This window comes from Lates calcarifer, unplaced genomic scaffold (assembly GCF_001640805.2).
Source record: "Lates calcarifer isolate ASB-BC8 unplaced genomic scaffold, TLL_Latcal_v3 _unitig_2166_quiver_1328, whole genome shotgun sequence".
Classification (NCBI taxonomy): Eukaryota; Metazoa; Chordata; class Actinopteri; family Centropomidae; genus Lates; species Lates calcarifer.
The window spans coordinates 18,187-37,164 of NW_026116026.1; the positions used below are offsets into that span (position 1 = coordinate 18,187).

An 18,978-nucleotide genomic window follows, 5' to 3' on the forward strand; every position below is an offset into this window, starting at 1 on the left:
GAGATTAACCTGAAACCTAACCTGACACCAGCGCTGTGTATATTTACTGCAATACAAAGAAGACTAACAGACCACCTCCAGCTTCAGATGAGAAACATGACGAAGAAACCTAAAATTAGAAGAAGACTAATCTCTAACACCTCTGCTGTGCCTGAAGACTTAATATAACCTGAGGGTGTTTATGAGGAACAGGAAGCTGAAGACCTGTGTTAAAGTCAGCAGCTTTAATATGTTGGATGGAGTGTGTTTATCTGTTCACACATTTTAAAACAGATAAACACACTGTCACACCTCGTACACGACAACACCATGAGAACAGACTGTAGAGAGAAACCTCAGCAGCTTCAGCTTCAGCTCAGTGAAACCATCAGGAGGAAGCTGCTGCTGTGGTTTTACAACAAAAAAACTACACAATTATCAGCTTTATTAAGAATACAGCTCGGTCACAGACGACACACGTGTTGGTTATTGTTGGTTGAATGATTGTTGGTTATTCTACCAGCTGCACAACAATTTCCCCCTCAGGGAAAATAAAGATAATTGATAATCAGTTTATGGATAAGTTAATAAGAGGACGATTAATATTCAAATATTATTCTAATATTCAGAAGTCTAAATACAATCTGTTTATTTCATATGAATAAATCTAGTTTGTAGCATTAATAAGAGAACTGGAGAAGTTAGAGAAACTTGGTTCCGCACACACTCTGTTTTTGTTTCTCGTCGGACAGTTTTTGTAGCTGCACCGAAACCTGGAACAACTCGCTCCGTGCAGATGTGCAAAGGTGGTGCATCAGCCCCTCCACCCCCCGAGAAAACACAATAACATGTTTTACTGGATGAAGAGAAACACCGGAGGCTCCGAGACTCTCGACGGGCTCGGTGACATGTCCAAGGCCGAGATCCTGAGGGGGATCGTCACCGAGAAACTGGCCACCGCCGCCGAGGAGATCCTAGCGGTCGTGGAGAGAACCGTAGCCGGGTACGAGGAGGAGGCTTCGGGCTTCAGGCGGGAGATCGACCGGCAGAGGAGGCAGCTGGAGGTTCTCCTGCAGCCGCGGGTCAAACTGGAGAGAAGAGGTCAGAGAATAAGGCCCAAACATCAAGTCACGAACGCTCTGCTGTTTAAAGTTAAACTCCATTTAAAACGCGGCTCATTTAAAGTTTATTTGCTCAGTGACACATCTGTTCAACTCTGACAACATAAAGTTGATGTTTACACAAGTTTTCATGATGTATCTTACAATTCGGCTTATATATAGAAACAATAAGTTTTAGAAAAGGTTGTGAATTAAGTCAGTTTTCACAGTGGGTCATGGGCCCTGCTGTTGTTGGTGTTGAACTTCATTTAAAAAACGGCTGATTTAAGATTTCATGTTGTTATAACATGAAACAGATCACGTTATAATATCGTGTTATAACGTGACAACTTTATATGCTGTAATAACTTATCTGTTAAACGCAGTTATACGCTTCACTGAACAGTTGCGGTTCGTCGAACTTCAATTTAAAAACTGCTAATTTAAAGTTCTTTTACTCGCTGACAAACCTACAGACAACAAAGCACATAAAGTGCACTCATACCCAGATTATAATGATGTGATTTACAATTCGGCATGCATGTACGTACAAAAAAACAGTGATAAAATAAAAAGAATACTTATAGTGTGGTGTAGAAGAACCCGTTTTTAAAAATGACTTTACTTCTGATTTTAACCTCACAGCTGTGAATCCAGATGTGGACAGACGTGATGTGGTTGTTTTAAGTGAGGGTGAAGAGGAGGAGGCAGAGGGGGAGCAGCACACACAGCAGCCAGGTATGTCCTCACACTGACTGGGGACATTTTGAAAAAGTTACAGCCCTACCATGGACTCAAGGTCCCAGGGACCAAAGAGGTTCAGGGTCTCCTGGAGCCTGAAACATGAGTTAATACTGGAAAATCATAAAATTAAGGATTTTCTAGTCACGCTTTTTGGTTAAAGTCTGGTTTATTTTCCTCTTGATTTGGTTTAGTTGTTCCTCAGTGTACAAATAAATGCACGACACATATATTAACATGTCACCGTCAATATGCAGACGATGGGATGTTGTTCATGCACAAATCTCTGTCCAGATTCAGGCGACTCCGGGAGTCTGGGATTCCTGTGGTTCAATGGCGATGACGAGGGCGAAGACGAAGAGGAGCAGCTGTCAGTGCAACAAGAAACAAGCTCCAGACAGAAACAAGAAGATCTGCGGGACCCTGATTATCAAATACCATCAAGGTTATAAAAATCCTACTCTCTACAGACCACACCTTATTGAAAACACTGTGTGGATACCCTGTACTGTTAATGAAGCCACAGCTCGTCTGTTAGTTTGTCTTTAACCTGCTGCCAATCTTCATCCTCCAGGTCGATTCCCCTCAGAGTCCGGTATGACAGGAGGAAGCCCGGTAAACCTCGGATCAGCAACACACCGAACCATCTAGACCTCAGGATCCGCATCCTGGAGGACTCGCAGACCGAGGTGCTCTCGAAAAAGGGTGGGTGGGTTTCAAGCAGATCGAACAATCTGAAGTGTAACCATCAGATTCTTTACGTCATGATGGATTTTTCTCTGTTCCAGTGTTTAAGAAATGTCCAATCCAGGAGCTGCAGTGTCCTCGTGGTCTACAGGAAGCAGACTTTGTGGACCTGCTGAGGTCCACCTTCCCTCAGCTAGGGGCTGATAAACCTTTTGACGTCTTCACATCGGACAGAAGCAGGAGACTGCTACCTCTGAGATTAAAGACACTGACACCAGAGGAGATCTACAGGACCATTCGGTACACCGGAGCAGGACACTCGGCCCTCTACATCCGACTGAAGGTACTTTGATTTAACTCTAAACAACAGTTTAAGTCATTTGGATACAGACAGGGTAGAACTATGGCCGTTTCTTTGAGCTTTGAGTTTATAAAACTTTTTCAGACCGGAGAAGATGCCCAGACCAGCAGCGAAGACCTTCATGCTCCATGGAGACAAGACGAAGATTCTCCGTCCAGCTCTGCTACGATGACGACCGACCAAACCGAAATGAACACGAAGTAACGAACAGATCAGCTGTCGTTGGATGTCACAGAGATATTTGTTTCAACCAAATATGACTGCCTTGTAGATGACCTTAAATCTAATCTGACCACATCCTTGAAATAATATTTAGTTTTCTGTCCATCATCTTTCTGCTCATCGTTTCCCAGAGATCAGTCTGAGAGGAGGAAGCGTGGTCGACCTCGGCTCGGCGAAGAGCCCACCCACCACTACTTCAGGATCTGTATGCTGGAAGATTCCCAGTCTGACGTGCTCTCAAAAAATGGTAAATGTAAAAATATAAAATTTTGTAAATATGTTTGATGAGGGTTGTGATCGGTGTGATCTCGAACTCCTGGCGATTTTTCTTTTTTCGGGTCGTCCATCCATTCTTGTGAACGCAATATCTCAGTAACGACTCGACGGACTTTCTTCACATTTGGTACAAACGTTCACTTGGACTCAGATGAACTTATAATTCTCGATTTGTCTCTGTTTCAGTGTTGACGAAATCCTCAATCCAAGACCTGAAGTGTCCTCGTAGTCTACAGGAAGCAGACTTCCTGGACCTGCTGCAATCCACCTTCCCTCAGCTGGCTGGAGACAACAAATCTTTTCACATGTTCAAGTCCGACAGGAGCAAGAGACTCCAGAGACTCAAAGTGAAGACTCTGACACCGGAGGAGATCTACAAGACCATGAAGTCCACCGGGGTCGAAAAGACGATCCTCTACATCAGACCAACGGTACGGTACTGGAGGAGCATTTTACCGTCCATTTCCTCTTTTAAATGTCTGTGCTCTGTGAAGCTCTGAACGATAGTCAAAGAAGAGGATTTGTTGTCCATTAAATCGGGACAAAATATGTCACAATATGTCATAATATATGTGGTGTTAACTATTGTTAACACTTAAGAGCGTAACACAAATCTTATAAACTAAAACTAACATGGATTTTTGATGTGTAAATACTTGTAGACAGGAGAGGAAGAGGAGGAAGAGGAAGAGCCTCACGTTTTACCAGGAAACGATGACGCCACAGATGATTCTCTGTCCACTGCCATGGTGATAAGTGATGAAGCCGGGATCAGTCCAAGGTAATTTAAAGAAAAACAGAACGTCAGGATTTGATCTGTTGTTATTTAATTCACACGAGCTCAGAGGTCAAAAAGTCTGTAGTGGAAAAACTATACTCTGTTCTTCAGTTCGTCATTTGTCAGCTGACATATACAATAAAAGCGCTACAACACTGAGCTAATATTAGCAGACATATCAGTTATTCAGAACATTTTTGACACAGTATGGATAAATACACAAACTCGGTTTGCCAGAAACAAACCAAACAAAGTATGGCAACTGACTGTGACATTGGTTTCATTGGCTCCACAGCAGCCCGGTTCAACAGTCAGATGGTAACCAAGTGGATTTTCTCTCGAGCACCTCAACGTCACAACAACACAACATGGAAACCGATGACGAAGATGCTGCTGAGAGCGAAGTGGCGTCCGGCAACAACGTCAGTGACCGGAAATCACATCGTGAGCTGCAGTTGTCAAAGATGAGGAGGCGGCGGCCCAGAGCCTTTGTAGTGGAGCGGAGTAAAACGCCCTGTAAAGTCTGTGGAGTTTGGTTCAGGGTGCTGGGCAGCTTGATCAAACACGCCTGGAGACACATGGACGACCCGCAGCGCGCCTGTGGAGTGTGCGGAGAGCATTTCGAATCTGTTGAGGAGTTAAAGAGACATTTTAGAAACAACCACAAAACTCACGACTGTTCACACTGCGGGAAGTCTTTCTGCACCGTCACCGGCCTAAACTACCACACCACCCTGCACACAGGAAACCGACCGTTCAAATGTGACGTTTGCAACAAAACCTTCGCTCACATGTCCAGCCTGAGTATTCACCGCTGGGTCCATGTGGGGGATAAACCGCACAAGTGTGATCTTTGCCCAAAAGCGTTTGGACTGAAGGCTCAGCTCAAAGCTCACAGCAAGGTGCACACAGGTAAAGACAAGTATCACTGTAACATCTGCGGGAAGTACTTTTACGACCTCCGATCTTTAACCCGCCACAGGGTGACGCACTCGGGGGAGAGGCGTTACGGATGCGAGGTTTGCGGGAAGCGTTTCAAACTCCCCGGCACGTTAAAATCACACGAGAAGATCCACACGGACAGAGACCGGCCGTACCTCTGCCACATCTGCTGCAAAACCTTCCTGTCCAACTGCGGTTTGACGGCTCACATTAGAACGCACAGCGACGAGCGTCCGTTCATCTGCATCGTCTGCGGCAAAGGCTTCATATCCAACGGCGAGCTCAAAGCTCACACGAGAGTCCACACCGGCGAGGCGCCGTACGGCTGCTCCGAGTGCGGCCGCTTCTTCAAACGCAAGACTCACCTGAACAACCACGTCAGGAGCCACTTGGGCATCAAACTGTTCGCCTGCGGGGTTTGTGGGAAAGCCTGCTCTCGCCAAGAGCACCTGACCGTCCACATGAGGACGCACAACGGAGAGAGACCGTACCAGTGTTCCCTCTGTGAGAAAGCCTTTACTCAGAGCCACTGTCTGAAAACACACATGAAGAGTCACCAGGTAGAAGAAAACCTTTTTCTGAGTCCGTCCACGTCCTAAAAAAACATTTATATCAGCCGGTTCTGTCTCTAAAGGACAAATGAAGGTCTTTGTGATGGGGCTGGGTATCAAACCTAAAAGGATAACTCCGATATTTTTGAACCTGGATCTTATGTGCCCATATTATTGGGTGTAAATGTTTAATAGGGACTATTGGTGCAGTATTAATAGGAATAAAAACATAGGAAGTAAGATCCAGGTTCAAAAATACAGGAGTTATCCTTAAATTCTTAAATAAATTCTTAGATAATTCGCAAATAATTATTTTGCCAGTTTTTGATTGCAGTTTATGTAGACAGAGTTCTTCCATTTGGCTGCTTGTGTTTTATACATTTTACAACTGGCTTGTTTTATTATTATTATTATTTATTATAAAGTGTTGTTTTGTTATTGATGCTGAAATTCAAGTGTTGAGAAACGATACCCAGCCCTAGTTTTTGATAGAAAAGTTAGTCGATGTGGAATCAGTGCACAGCCTTAATTTATCAAGAAACAAGATGAAAATGTGCTTAAACAACTGATTAATCGATCAAAACTGACCTGAAACTGAAATTTGTTTATGTTGATTATTGAGCAAAATTGTTGCTTTTCTTTGATTTAACTGTAAATTAAACGTCTTTTGGTTAAAGGGTTTTGGTCAAACAAAACAATTTGAAGACATCAATGTGACATTTTAGTAAATGGTTGAAAATAATCATGAGTTCCAGCCCTAAAAAATAACTTGTATGATTATTACAACTTTCTTTAAGCCTGTGGCAGTATTAACTGAAATCTGCTTTTTGAACTTTGTGTTTGTACAAAACTATGACATCTGTCAGGTGTATAAAGTTGTGTTGTACTTATTGTTGAATCTTCTGCTTTCAGCTCATGTAAAGTTCACTCTTTGCTAATACATGCTAAACTTTGTTCTCTTGAAGGTGAAGTTGTGACTTTTTTAAAGACTGAAGTTGTGTTCTCTTAATTCTCATTCTGTAGATAATGTTGCATTCAGGGTGAGCGGGAAATGTTATGTTCCCTCCAAACGAGAAGGTTAATTTCACTTAATCAGCCGTTAAACTGTAATAATCCTAATTTTTAACTGTTTAATATTTTTGTTGAATGTGAAGTCAGAGCGCTTCCAAATCTGACGTGGTCCTGAATGCAGCATGTGGTGCCTTAAAGTGCATGTTTTCCTCAACTGATATTATTCAACTTTTAACAGTGAATATCCTGGTTTCTCATTTTTACGTCTGCAGCGAACTAAAGAGCGACTGTCTACATGTACTTCACTGTAAAAAAAAAAACAACAAAAAGTGAGTCTGTTTGTTTGCTATGTTGAATGTGACCTTAATAAACTACATTCTGGAAAAATAATTCAAAATGGTACGTTATTTTGTTCCATACACAACTTTAAAAAAACATTTTTTACCTTATGAAGTTCATCAGAAAGTACAGTTCCTTTAACTTTTTCTAAATGTATTTTTTTACAGTGTTGACTAAAAATAAACAGAAGTATTATTTTATGACGTACCCTCAGGTTGTTGTCGTCATCGGTCAGGGCAGCTCCAGCATGTCGTGTTCGGCCAGTATTCGTTGAGTTCGCGTGTGCACCAGCGTCAGCGCATGGATAAGGACGCGGAGGACGGGCGTAGCCTCGCGTTGGTTCTGGACGCACACCAGCTGCAGGAAGTACTGCCTGTCCGGGAGGGCGAGGAAGACCAACTCGGCAGCCTGACGGAGCACCCAGTGGTGGTGGGGGGCCAACGCCACCTTGTAGGCGTCCCTGGGGGAAGAAGACAGAAGACGGATTGTTTCTTCTAGAGGTGGCGTTTAAGGCTACGTCTACGCTCGTACCTTTTCGTGTCAACAAAGATGGCAGGGCTCGCATCTGCAATATTTTAGTTTCATTCTTTTAGTTTCATTCGCGTCGGCCATCTTTGTATACGTTCACTGGTCCAGACTAAAACGCGACCCTAGGGTTTTCAAATCGAAGCGTGGCTAGCAGCGCTTCAAAAAGAGTGATACGTTTTTTAAATATATTCGTGTCGGTGTCGCCTCAGTTATGTCTCTCTGTTTCACCTTGACAACCTTACCCTGGCATGAAAATGTCTTTGCGATTTTTTTTTTTTTTTGATGGAAACATACTTGGTGATGAAGTTGTTACCTGCTCAGCTCACCGGGTGTTTTGTATCGTCCGTCTGCATCTGGTCCTTCAGCCAAACCCTCCAGCATCAGCTTCAACCACAGCAGAGATCGGTGTAGCCTCAGCAGCGTCCTGCAGCCTGAATCCGTCCGCCAGGAGAAGTTGACCATGCTGGCTTTTAGCTCCGCCTCCACCATAGATCGAACCGAACGATACACCTCGAGAGGAAAAATGAAGAATATCAGTTCCAAACTTCCAAACTAGATCTTTTCACATCCCGGGATGTTCTGCGTCTTTTTTTGTCTCACCCCATCTCTTAGTCCAAATGATGCTGGGGTTTGTAGTCTAGAGTGGTCGGCTGGACCACGTTCCCCATGAAGCTCTGCACTGTGTTTGAGTGACAGCTTTCGTATCAGTACGACCTTTTCTTTCACCTTCTGGGAGAAGAAACTGACCATTGTCCCAAGAGACTCCATGAAACTGAATAAGAGAAAGAGAAGATTTATCTCATCAGGAATTCATCTGTTCTTCTACTGTTTGTATTCTCTACTGTGTTTGTATTTACTTGAGCAGCTGATCCCAGCTCTGCAGGTAAGGCTCCAACAGGATATCATCGTCATCTGACAGACTGGACTTTAAATACAGCAGCAGACGCCAAGCCTGAAATGACTGGCCTGGACACTCCTTCATCAGGGGCAAGGGTCCATCGGGTTCCACCCACTCAGCAGGGATCAATGGAGGCTCGAGCTGAAAGAAGAAAAATACAGCTTTTTATCTTTTATATTCTACACCTCAATACAAATACACCTAATTCTTTATATCTAAAGTAGTTTATCTACATTGTCCATAATGTATTTGTAATCTGGTCCTTGTCTCTCCAAAAGGCTGCTAATGGTTTTGGACTTTGTTTTAGGGTTAATTTAATTAAGTTAATTTAAGTTAAAGGTGCTGAAAACCTATTTTCTAGATGAACAAACGTGTGTGTGTGTGTGTGTGTGTGTTAGTCCTACTGTTTGGTGGTAAAAACTCAAACATGGCTGCCAGGCGCTGCCACAGTCTCGGACTCCACCCTGAGCTGAAGAGAAAAAAAAACAATACACTAAAGGCATTAATTACAACTTATAAACCCTTTATAGAAGGGTTCCCAATGTCCAAGGGGTTGTCAGGTGATTAATTAATCTGACAAGGAGCCACAACTAGACGCTGATTTATTATAAAGGGTCACAAGCATGGCCAGATTAAGGGGCCCCTGATGGACCCCCCGTTAACCCCCCACCTACCACTTTCTGGATATGAACCCTGATGCCTTCAAGTTCCCATTAAGTCCTGGACAACCAGAGATTCTGTGGGTTAGTCTGTGGTAATTTCATTATACAATCTATTCAGACACATGAATCTGTCGCTATTGGGGCTCCTAAAGGTCTGAAGGCTATCCACGTGGTCACAAACCAGAAAGGGTGAACATCTGGTTTAATCTTCAGTAATGTCTCCAGCATAATAAAAGTTTTTAATTTTAAATCCAAGTTGTCAAATAAATGTGGTGGAGAAGTAAGAAGTAGTATAAAATAGAAATACTCAAGTAAAGCACAAGTACCTTAAACTTGTACGTGAAAAAATGAACTGATAATAACAGAGTGAGCCAATGACAGGTGGAGCCAACATGGCCGACCGGTTTCAGAGAGACTCACGTAGCCAGAAGGAGCTGACAAAGAGAAGCAGAGCCAACATGGCCGACAGCAGCAGGTAACGAAGCAGCGTTGTCCGTCTGAGGAAAACCATGGCGACCACAACATGCACAAATATTCCCTCCGACTCCTCACTCTCTCTCTGTGACGTACAGGAGTTCAAACAAACACATTGTTGACAAGCCGTCACTGGTCATCACTCTCTCTCTCTCTCGTTGGGGTTAAAGGTCGTTTGCTCACTCCCACAGGTAAAGGACGAAAAACACACACATCTCAGGACGACCTTTGTACTTGACCTTCGTCCTGCAGGAAGCTCAGCCTGTTTTATCACAAACACACAGTAACCCTCCTTATCTCGTCTCTGATCCTTGACAGGAATTCCTGACACCTGTTTGGATTTACCCAGGGGTGTGTTTAGAAACTTTTGAACATGGGAATTAGTAAATTATTAATAGTCACACTTTACACAGTGTAAGCCATTTGTAACTTGATTATCTTAGGCCTCTTTTCGGTCTTTTTGGGGGGTAGTTACAACCAGTCTGGGATGCCAGGGTGGGGCCTGTTTCCTGGGTGGTTTTCTGGGCTCGTCCAACTGGCGGGAGACCCTGGGGTAGACCTAGAACTTGGAGGGATTATATATCCCATTTGGCCTGGGAACGCCTCCGGATCCCTCAAGAGGAGCTGGAAGACTGGGCTGGAGAGAGGGACGTCTGCAGCGATCCAACCCCAGATGTGGAAGAAAATGACAAGCTGGTTCACAGCTCATCAGTGGAGCTAAGGAGTTTCCGACTTGAGCACCATCTAGTGGACATTTTGAAGAACTGCAGCTCGAGACATCTCTAAATCACCAGCTGGACTGTTGGGTGCCTGTTACCTTTGATGGAAGGTTTAACTTCAGAGGGAACAGCACCCTCTGCTTGTTTTACGCCTTTATACAATGCAATACAATGGAGCAGTTTGTTCATTAATGACACAAAAGTCTCCAAAAACTGATGAGAAAATTATTTATTGATGGTAAAACAACACATGTAGCACCTGTAGGCTCTATAAACATTGAAAAACAGACGATGGATTCACTTTTTCATCAACATCTCCAATACATCTGCCATGACCGACTGACTGATTGATGCCTTTGGAGTTGATGTGTTTTCTGCTTGTGCAAAAATAGTTGTGCATACTCATGTGTTCTTGTGCTTATTATTAAAGTAAAGCTAAAGAATAAGGTAAAGGTCTTCTATCACTAGTAGAGGTATGGCTTTGTAAGGTTAAGGTGCTAATATTTGCTTGATAGTTGAAGGGTCGTAAAAGTAAAGTAATTATGTAAAGTATTGAGCTTTATTAAACAAGAAAGGGGGTTTTAGGTCAATCTGGATTTGTCAGCAGACAATAAGGGTTTTGGTGAGGCTCAGGTTTTGTCAAAAATAGCATAAGAATAAAGGATCTGTGTAAAATGATAAAGGTAAGGGGTTTTGTTAAAGATCTGAGATTCAGGACAGTGAAAGATTTTCTTTAAAAAAGTGCAAAGAAGACATAAATGTGGTGCTAAAAAGGTGTTTATGACACATTTAAGAGGAATAAAGATTGTTTAAAGGGTTTTGTTAAAGGATTCAGAAAGAATAAGGGACTGTGAAGGAAAGATCAAGGTTTTGTTTCGTCTTGATCCAGGATCGTACAGCAGTCCTGGATGCCAATTTCTCATAACTACGACATTTCATTATATTTGTTACTTGAAGTTTTCTTTATACTAAAACAAACTTTATGAGTTGCAGAGTGACTGAAATATCTGAGTCTTTCATCATTTTACTCAAAAATGCCAAAACAAATCCACTGGTTCCACCTTCTCAAATGTGAATATTGTTTCTTTCTTTGGGTTTTGGAGTTGCATTCGGACAAAAGACTTAATATGTCAGTTTGAGCTTTCAGAAACTGTGATGAGCATTTTTACAGATCAAAAGATTCACAGAGAAAACTGCTAATGAAAATAGTCATTAGTTGCAGCCCTACTGTGTATTCCAGCTTTTTGTATGTGTGTTCCTGTACATCTTCTCTTTGTCAGGACAAATCTAAGTTGTAGTCCTTGGAAACCAAAGACATTTTGGCCAAATGTCATATATTCAAAGGGCTGTTTGAGGACTTGGAAGTCTGTCCAACCACCAGTTATGTCATTTTCTGATTAACATGACTAATCACTGAATTATCCAAAAGTCCAACGCAATGTCTTCAAATGTTGTTTTGTTCGAACAACAAAACACTAAAATACACAGGTTAAGACTTAAGATTAGGTTTAGGGGTCCTCACGAGTATAGATGTATAGTTGTGTGTTTGTGTGTTGAGGTCAACAGAATCCTTCAGCTCTAACCTGCAGGACGTCGCACAGTCCGGGTCGCTTCTGAAGAACCTGAGGAGAAAGAAAAAATAACAGGGCATGGTGTTGTGTTGGCATTTCTCTGAGAGTGTTACAGCTTGTTCTGGTGTGGACGGGTCTAATTCCTGGTCTCTAAGACTCTGTTTCTTTAGACATAGTGAAGCCTCAGGTGATATTTCAGTCTGTTTCATGTTGGATCGCTCCACCGGCGTCTTGTTACCCCCGTTTTATCTTTAATTCTTTGAGGCTGTTTTGACTGTTGAGTTGTTGCTCTCTGTGCAAACCCAAAAAACTTTGATACCAAACTATCAGGATGTGCTTGGACTGTTTTGGTAAAACGAGAAATTAAAAAATAAATAAATCTGTTCGGTCGCAAAGTTTCTTATTTTCTTACTGAGAAAACGGTCAGTGTTTATATCGTTTACGTCACCGAGAGACAAGTAACTCACCTTTAAGTGTGCTGAGAATTTCTCCAAACAGATGTTGAGCTTCCTGAGAGTCTGGCTCTTCAAAGTAATCTGACACCGAGACCCTCGACCACGATAGACCTGATGTTGTTACACACACCTGCACAGAAACACAAATCTTTATTAATCATCGACTCGACAGTGAAGATAAAAACACTGTGTTCTCGGGTCCAGTTTGTGTGTCTCACTGTGGAAGTGCAGGACGCCTGACCGCTGACAGGTGTGTGTCAGGATCAGCGTCTCCAGACTCTTCAGTCCGGCTTTACACAGCTCTGTCGCCACCTGCAGGCCGAGTCAGTGATGCGCTCCAGCTCTAGCACCTGGAGGGGCACAGGTACGCACTGCAAAAAAAAAGAAAAAAAAAAGGTAACTGGTAAAGTAAAAAAGTGTTTTTATTCTCAAAATAAACAGGAGGTTATCGCATGAAAAAGTAATCTGAATACAGACAGGTGCTGAGCTGTTACTCACCAACAGCAACCAATCCCTGAGTCCCACAGCCGGCCCCGCCCACACTGAGTGAGCGGAGGTGTGGCCAGCATCGACCAATCGTCTGCAGGCAGCGGTTTCCGAAACGAGTTGGTTGTTGCTGAGAGAGATGAGGAAAGATGGCCGAGTAAAAAAGTAATCTGTTACCTTCACTGTTGTACACAAACTAAATTTACTTCCTGTTGTCCTGAGTGAGTGCACTGACCAGGGGTGAGCTGGCGCCACCTGCAGGCTGCTGATGTTCCTGCAGCCGGCGCCCAGGGCCCAGAGAACCTCCTGACCAAGAGGGTCCGATGAACTCCTGCAGGGACCGACAGGTGATCAGTCAAACAGGTAAACAGACAGGTGATCAGTTAGACAGGTAAACAGACAGGTAAAGAGTCAGACAGGTGAACAGAGTCACCTGTACGTGAGCATCTGCAGGTTTCTGCAGTAGCAGCTGGCCAACCACAGCGTCCTGTCGGTGAGGATGTGAGGACACTGAGACACAGACAGGTGTAGCAGACTGCCCCCTGCTGACCGCAGCAGAGCCTCCACCCCCGGCTCCACGCTGCCCTGAGAGACGACAGCAACACAACCAGGTCAACTACAGTACCCAGAATGCACCGAGAGAGCACGTTCCTTCTCCTCTCGCACCTCAATAACCTGTTATATAGTATCTGTTCTGACCAATCAGACGAAGCTGGGTTCTCGCTGGAATTAGATGCTGTTACCACGGCAACGCTCATATTTAAAAGAGATAAGAAAAGCTTTTACATTTTTTCCCAGCATGCAGCACAGCATTAATCCTCGAGGGCTGGGGGATTTGTGTGTGTGTGTGTGAGTGTTTGTGTTGTAGCTTTGTGAGGACCAGTGTTAAACCTCTGCATCGTGAGGACATTTTGGTGTGAAGGCTCAGGTGTGCGTTACCTCGTTCTTGTGGTAATCCTCTCGTGTCTCATTGGCTCGTCGGCTCCGCGGCTTCAGGTTGTTGAGGACGACGGTCTGAGTCTGAGTGCACCACTGAGACAGGGTGGTCAGGAACTACACACAGAACACACACAATGTTTGAACAAGGAAGTAAAGTGATGATGACGATGATGAAGGCTCCTGTACCTCTGTCGACACTCTGGCGTTCTCAGCCGGAGTCGTGTCCACACTGCCGGGTGCCTGCGACGAACCGCCAATCAGAGCACACCTCAGCCGCGCGCAGCAACGAGCGCACGTCCAAGTACGGGAAGACGCAGAAAAGCCCCGCCTCAGCCTCAGGGTGTCCGGCCCCAGCTGTCTGTTTCCGTGACGACGGGAGGGGTGGAGCGGGGGGAGGAGGGACGTCTGGGGAGACGGGGAAGAGAAAACACTGAGCAACAACTAGAGAGGAAAAGAAAAAGACAGACGATAACAGATAAGAGTTACCTGATCCAGGTGTGTGCGTCCTGGCGAAGACAAACCTCCTCATCTCAGCGCTGCTCCAGCATCCCTCCTCTTCATCCTCTTCCACCTCTTCTTCATCCTCCTCTTCCTCGGTGCTGTGGTGACGACAGTTTCTTTTGCTCCACGTTCTCCCCCAGCCTTCCTGGAGATGGACCAACGCCCCCACAGTCCCACCCCCTGAGCCCAGAGACAAGGTCCTCATACGTCCAGTCAGACCGCTGGGTGGGAAAACGACAGAGGATACAATCAGGACTCTCTTAGTCTCAGTGGTTCCAGCAGTGGTTCTGTTAGAAACCATGCCGTGGACCTGAGGTGTGTTCAGGTGTTCAGGTACCTGTAGTGATGGTGGCTGTACAGCTGCTCTCCGAGTCGACAGGAGCCTGAAACACTGTAACTTCTCTGGAAAAAGAGGAGGAGGAAAGAACCAAAAACATTGACCAAATCATATTAGAGCACAGACACAGATCAATCTTACAACATGCAAACACAAGAGTAGATTTTTATAGTTTCCAGAAGACAAAACACTCAGAACTCAGACACAGAATTAAACCTTGGCCGAATGGGCCGAAGCTAGCTGGTTAGCATGCTAACTTCTGTGGCAGGAAAGGGTGATTTCCTAAACAAAGAAAATTTATTAAATTCTTTTATTCGTGAGATCAAATTGCATCAGTGAGTTTTAGCAGTTAGGAGTGATTTCATTCTCTGTGTAAAAATGTGAATTTAGTTTGTTGTGAACAGACAATTTAGTTTTTTCTCACTCGGTTGCCGATGGTTCCCTGCATCCTGTTTGCAATGATGTCGTTGGTGCTGCCATCCAGACTGCGTCCTCCTCGGCCAGGTACAGGTGTGTATACCTGTGAGTGTGTACGGGTCAGCGTATATGTCCATGTGTGCGTATTTGTCGTTGTGGTGTGTGTAGTGGTTGTGATGTGTGTGCGAGCTGAGCTGCAGTAACTGTCTCTCCGCTCGGTCGGCTCGTTCCAACAACGTCTCGATAAACACCTGGAGACAAAACGAGCACAAGTTTTTTACTGAGAAAAGTTGACGAGGCCCTGCAAACAAAAAATAGTTTTATCATGTCTGTCAGTCGCATCCAAAACTCGAAGCTAAGATGAACTGTTTAAACTGAAACCTTAAGTTTTTTTAAATTGTCAAAAATACAGATACATATATTTATAACTAAATCTAATCTGAGCAGTTACATAACTTGAAATTAAAGTGACACTAAAATGCTAACCTGAACACAATGTTTTATCCACTTTATTAGATAGCTAACCTAGCTATTAGTTAGCTAAGCTAGAGCAAACTGTTTAGACACTAATCTGTATAATTAGCCAATGAACCTGAGCACTGACCCAAATTTCCCCCAAAAAACAATTACTCCCTTTAATAAAGGCAACATTAGAGGGTTTAGCGCCACCTGCAGTCTGGTTTTGGCCTCTGCTTCTTTTTCTGCCGTATCTCTCAGAAAAAGCTCAATGTCCACCATCTCCCTGCAAAACACACACACATCTCAAAATGTATGACACAGAAAACGCAATGAGAAACCCTCAGATACAGCACCAACAGGATTTATTACAAGGCTCTTGTATCCATTGTGACTGTTATCTAACACTGTCAGGTACCGTTATTACGTCCGTCCCTAACAGAGATTCAGATGCAGATAATTATGTAAGTATCACATGAAAAAACAAATGGCTGAAAAAACAAACAACGATATGCAGATAGAGTCTGACCTCACAAACAGCCTCAGGGCCGCTGGGCCTCTGTCGTCTTATATTAATCATCACAGCGAACCACAGTGAGTGTGAGCGTCCTCTGAAGCAGAGTAAACATGACATATCCTCTGTCTGTGCATCACGTCGCGTTTCTCGTCAGCACATTATGAGCTGGGTCAGATGCTCTGTATAATACGATCTGTGATAGTACACAGGATATACAGTGTTTGAAACGCTGCACTACGTCTGCTGAGAGCAGCGTTCAACCAACTGTTATTTCACTGACCTTGAAAAGAACTCCAGAGTTTTAATGCCCAAAAGCACAAAACCTTTGCTTCACTTCATCCAGGTTTTTGTAGCGTTGCTGCTGCTGGGAGCCCTCTCTGTCCTCTGTCTCTGCTCTTATATTTATTTAATTCATACGCACCTCTGACCAACTAAACGTGTTGTTTTAAAAGTCTATATCCCAGCGATGCTATGGATTCATGAATGTACAGACAACTGTCACTGGATTACTGTGATACTGAAACTTTAAAACCTGGCGATTATAAGAAGAGTCTTTTCTCTAACTTCCAAGTGAATTCATGAATGTTTATCTGTGATGGATATCAGAGATAATACATCATCAGAAATATGCTCTGCTGCTGCCGAACGGTCCAATCTGTAACTGACTTCGACACCTGAACCTGGTCTGTTTTTGGCTCAGTGTCACTCAGTGTGAGTGAGAAAGGATTTATTCATCACCACGTATTTGTTTACGGCTGTAAATATCTGAGAACTGAAAGGACAAAGACAAACTGAAAATCTGAGACACTGACTGTTGTCGTTCATTCAGCTCCTTCTCTTTTCCATGCAGATCTTTCTTTAATCTCTCCATCATCTCCATGGCAGCTGAGACCTGTAAAACACTCCAACAGTCGATTTACAGAGTCTATTCAACAGGTCTGAAAATTTATCTTTATTTTTGTTGACCCACCTGTCTGGACAGGTACGCCGCCCTCCTCCACCTGTTTCTCACTTCTCAGTCGTTCCCCCTCCCACTCTCCGCTCTAGCTCCGCCTCCCTCCTCTGTAGCTCCACCCGCCACACGGCGGTTCACCCTCTCCTCCACCTCTGCGAACGTCCGGCGATCTTACGATCCAGCCCGAGCCCCCAGCCCGATCCCCCCAGCCCGACTCCAGGCCTCGCCAAGTTTCCCCCAGGAAAAGGCTCCAGGGAGCCGGGAGGGCCAGAGCGGTGGAGGGGTCCTGTGGATGTCCTGTGGAGGCGAAGAGTGCGATCCGAAGAGCCAAACATTTCCCTGAGGAGCCGGACGGAGCAGACGAGCGAGATCCAGGCAGGCCAGCTGCAGGGGGAGGCTGTGGGGCTCCACCAGCTGTGTCTGGGATACAGCAGGGCCGGGAGTGGGAGGAGAGCACCCGGTCTGGAGCTTCTAACCCGAGCCTGAAACAGGAGAAACTTAACACTGGCCTGTCTGTGTGTGGTCAGATTAAAGTCCAGTCATATCTGCATTTTAAACTGCAAAATCAGTTCATCCCAAAGGAACTGCACAAACTAGAGTCAGAGGTTACAACTTTAAATGTCTGAGCAACATGTGACCGTGGTGTATATAGCCTAACATTAGCTTCTTACTTCAAACATCAGAACAGTGGTGTTCATCTGTGAAGATGATCTGATCAACTAAACCTGAAGGATCAGAAACTTTAGCTGCTCACTGTTTATTTTCTGGAATAATCCAAACTGATGATGCTAACTTCAGGTCTGGACGACAGAAACACATCATCACTGCAGGACCTTTATTACTTTTCTATCAACACACTAATCGATTAGTTGACCCACATTTTAATCAGTGATTTAAAAATTTAAAGACGTCACCTCGGGCTCTGTGGAAAACTACAACTGGCATTTTCACCATTTTCTAATCCAATAAATCAATCAATCGTTCGATGCAGAAATAATCAACATGTGATGTGTGAGTTACCTGTGACAGCACCAGCAGGGTCTCATAGGTGTGTCGGCTGACCAGGTGAGCCCGGAGCTCAGGTACAGACGAAACGAAACTTGTCACCACAGCGAGGACAAAAGTAGGGCATCTCCGAGGGAGGAGGAGGAGGAAGACATGATTCACCAGGGAGCTGCAGACCTGGAAGATAAACAGAAACACGTCAGAAAACAATGGAGACGCTGCAGCAGAGATAGAAACTGGCTGTAGGACAAGAGGGAAATTCCTTCAGCACACACACAGCGTCTTAAAGACGGAGTAAACCTGAGTAGAAACTGGGTCAGAGTGTGTGTGTGTGTGTGTGTGTGTGTGTGTGTGTGTGTGCTACATAATTGATTTTTTTGGAGATAAAAATTTAATGAGGCTGAACTCTGCAGATTAAAAACAGTAAAAAAAAAGTGCGAGTCGTTCAGGCAGTTTAAGGACGACACATATTTACAGATCACACACTGATGACACAGGAAGTCCTCGCCTGTTGGATCTGACATTAGTAGGACACGTGTGCGACTGTTTTCCTTCGATGCTAATTGCTAAGTGAAGCGTGACTGTTTCCTCGGGTCAACCCCATGCAGAGGAATTTAGAATATGGATGGATGAGCAGGAAGAAAGAAACGTCTGGGTGTGGACTCCATCCCTCTCTCTCCACATTGAAACCTCTGTTCATGTCACTGATCTGTTAAAATCTGAATATTAAACAGAAAGCTCATTCACAGACTCTTTATTCTGTGGACTAGCAACCATCCGAGGCTAAAACGCAAAAAAAAAAGGCGACTGTTCATATTATATCAACGTTTTTTGGGGGCTTTTAGAGCTGCAACTAGTAATTATTTTCATTACAAAATGTCAAGAAGTAGTGAAAAATGCCCATCACATCACATCAGTTTCAAATGTCTTTTGTCTGTCTGACCCAAAAACCCCAAAAGATTGAGTTTACGCTCATTAGAGATTCAGGAAACCAGGGAAAAAGTCAAGTCAAAATAAATAAACAGTAATGGATGGAGTTCTAAATTCATCATATATTGCTGATGACAATGC

The 18,978-nt window shown here is 44.1% G+C and overlaps 2 protein-coding genes and 1 pseudogene across 3 annotated transcripts; 1 reads left to right on the plus strand and 2 right to left on the minus strand.

Moving 5' to 3' along the window:
• Positions 1-25: 25 nt before the first annotated feature.
• Positions 26-7,155, plus strand: LOC108892305 (zinc finger protein 317). The gene is made up of 10 exons (XM_018689791.2): positions 26-1,080; positions 1,725-1,817; positions 2,115-2,265; positions 2,395-2,525; positions 2,609-2,850; positions 2,953-3,068; positions 3,222-3,337; positions 3,553-3,797; positions 4,029-4,147; positions 4,440-7,155. Exons 1-10 carry the CDS (start codon positions 828-830, stop codon positions 5,683-5,685), a joined length of 2,712 nt encoding a protein of 903 aa, XP_018545307.1. The 5' UTR covers positions 26-827; the 3' UTR covers positions 5,686-7,155.
• LOC108892306 (ceramide-1-phosphate transfer protein) lies at positions 4,623-10,404 on the minus strand. 2 transcript variants are annotated; one of them, XR_007810145.1, is made up of 7 exons: positions 9,496-10,404; positions 8,818-8,882; positions 8,373-8,554; positions 8,116-8,287; positions 7,842-8,025; positions 7,196-7,447; positions 4,623-4,771 (listed from the first exon to the last, which is right to left on the minus strand). XR_007810145.1 is itself a non-coding variant. In XM_018689793.2 (7 exons), the coding sequence occupies exons 1-6, from the start codon at positions 9,584-9,586 to the stop codon at positions 7,219-7,221; spliced, it is 936 nt and encodes a 311-aa protein (XP_018545309.1). In that variant the 5' UTR covers positions 9,587-10,399; the 3' UTR covers positions 4,623-4,771; positions 7,196-7,218. The 2 variants fall into 2 exon arrangements, 1 of the variants encoding a protein (XP_018545309.1); XM_018689793.2 differs by having other exon boundaries at positions 7,829-8,025; positions 9,496-10,399.
• A 55-nt stretch (positions 10,405-10,459) lies between these two features.
• On the minus strand, positions 10,460-18,062 carry LOC108892304 (F-box only protein 41-like; annotated as a pseudogene).
• Between the last annotated feature and the right edge of the window lie 916 nt (positions 18,063-18,978).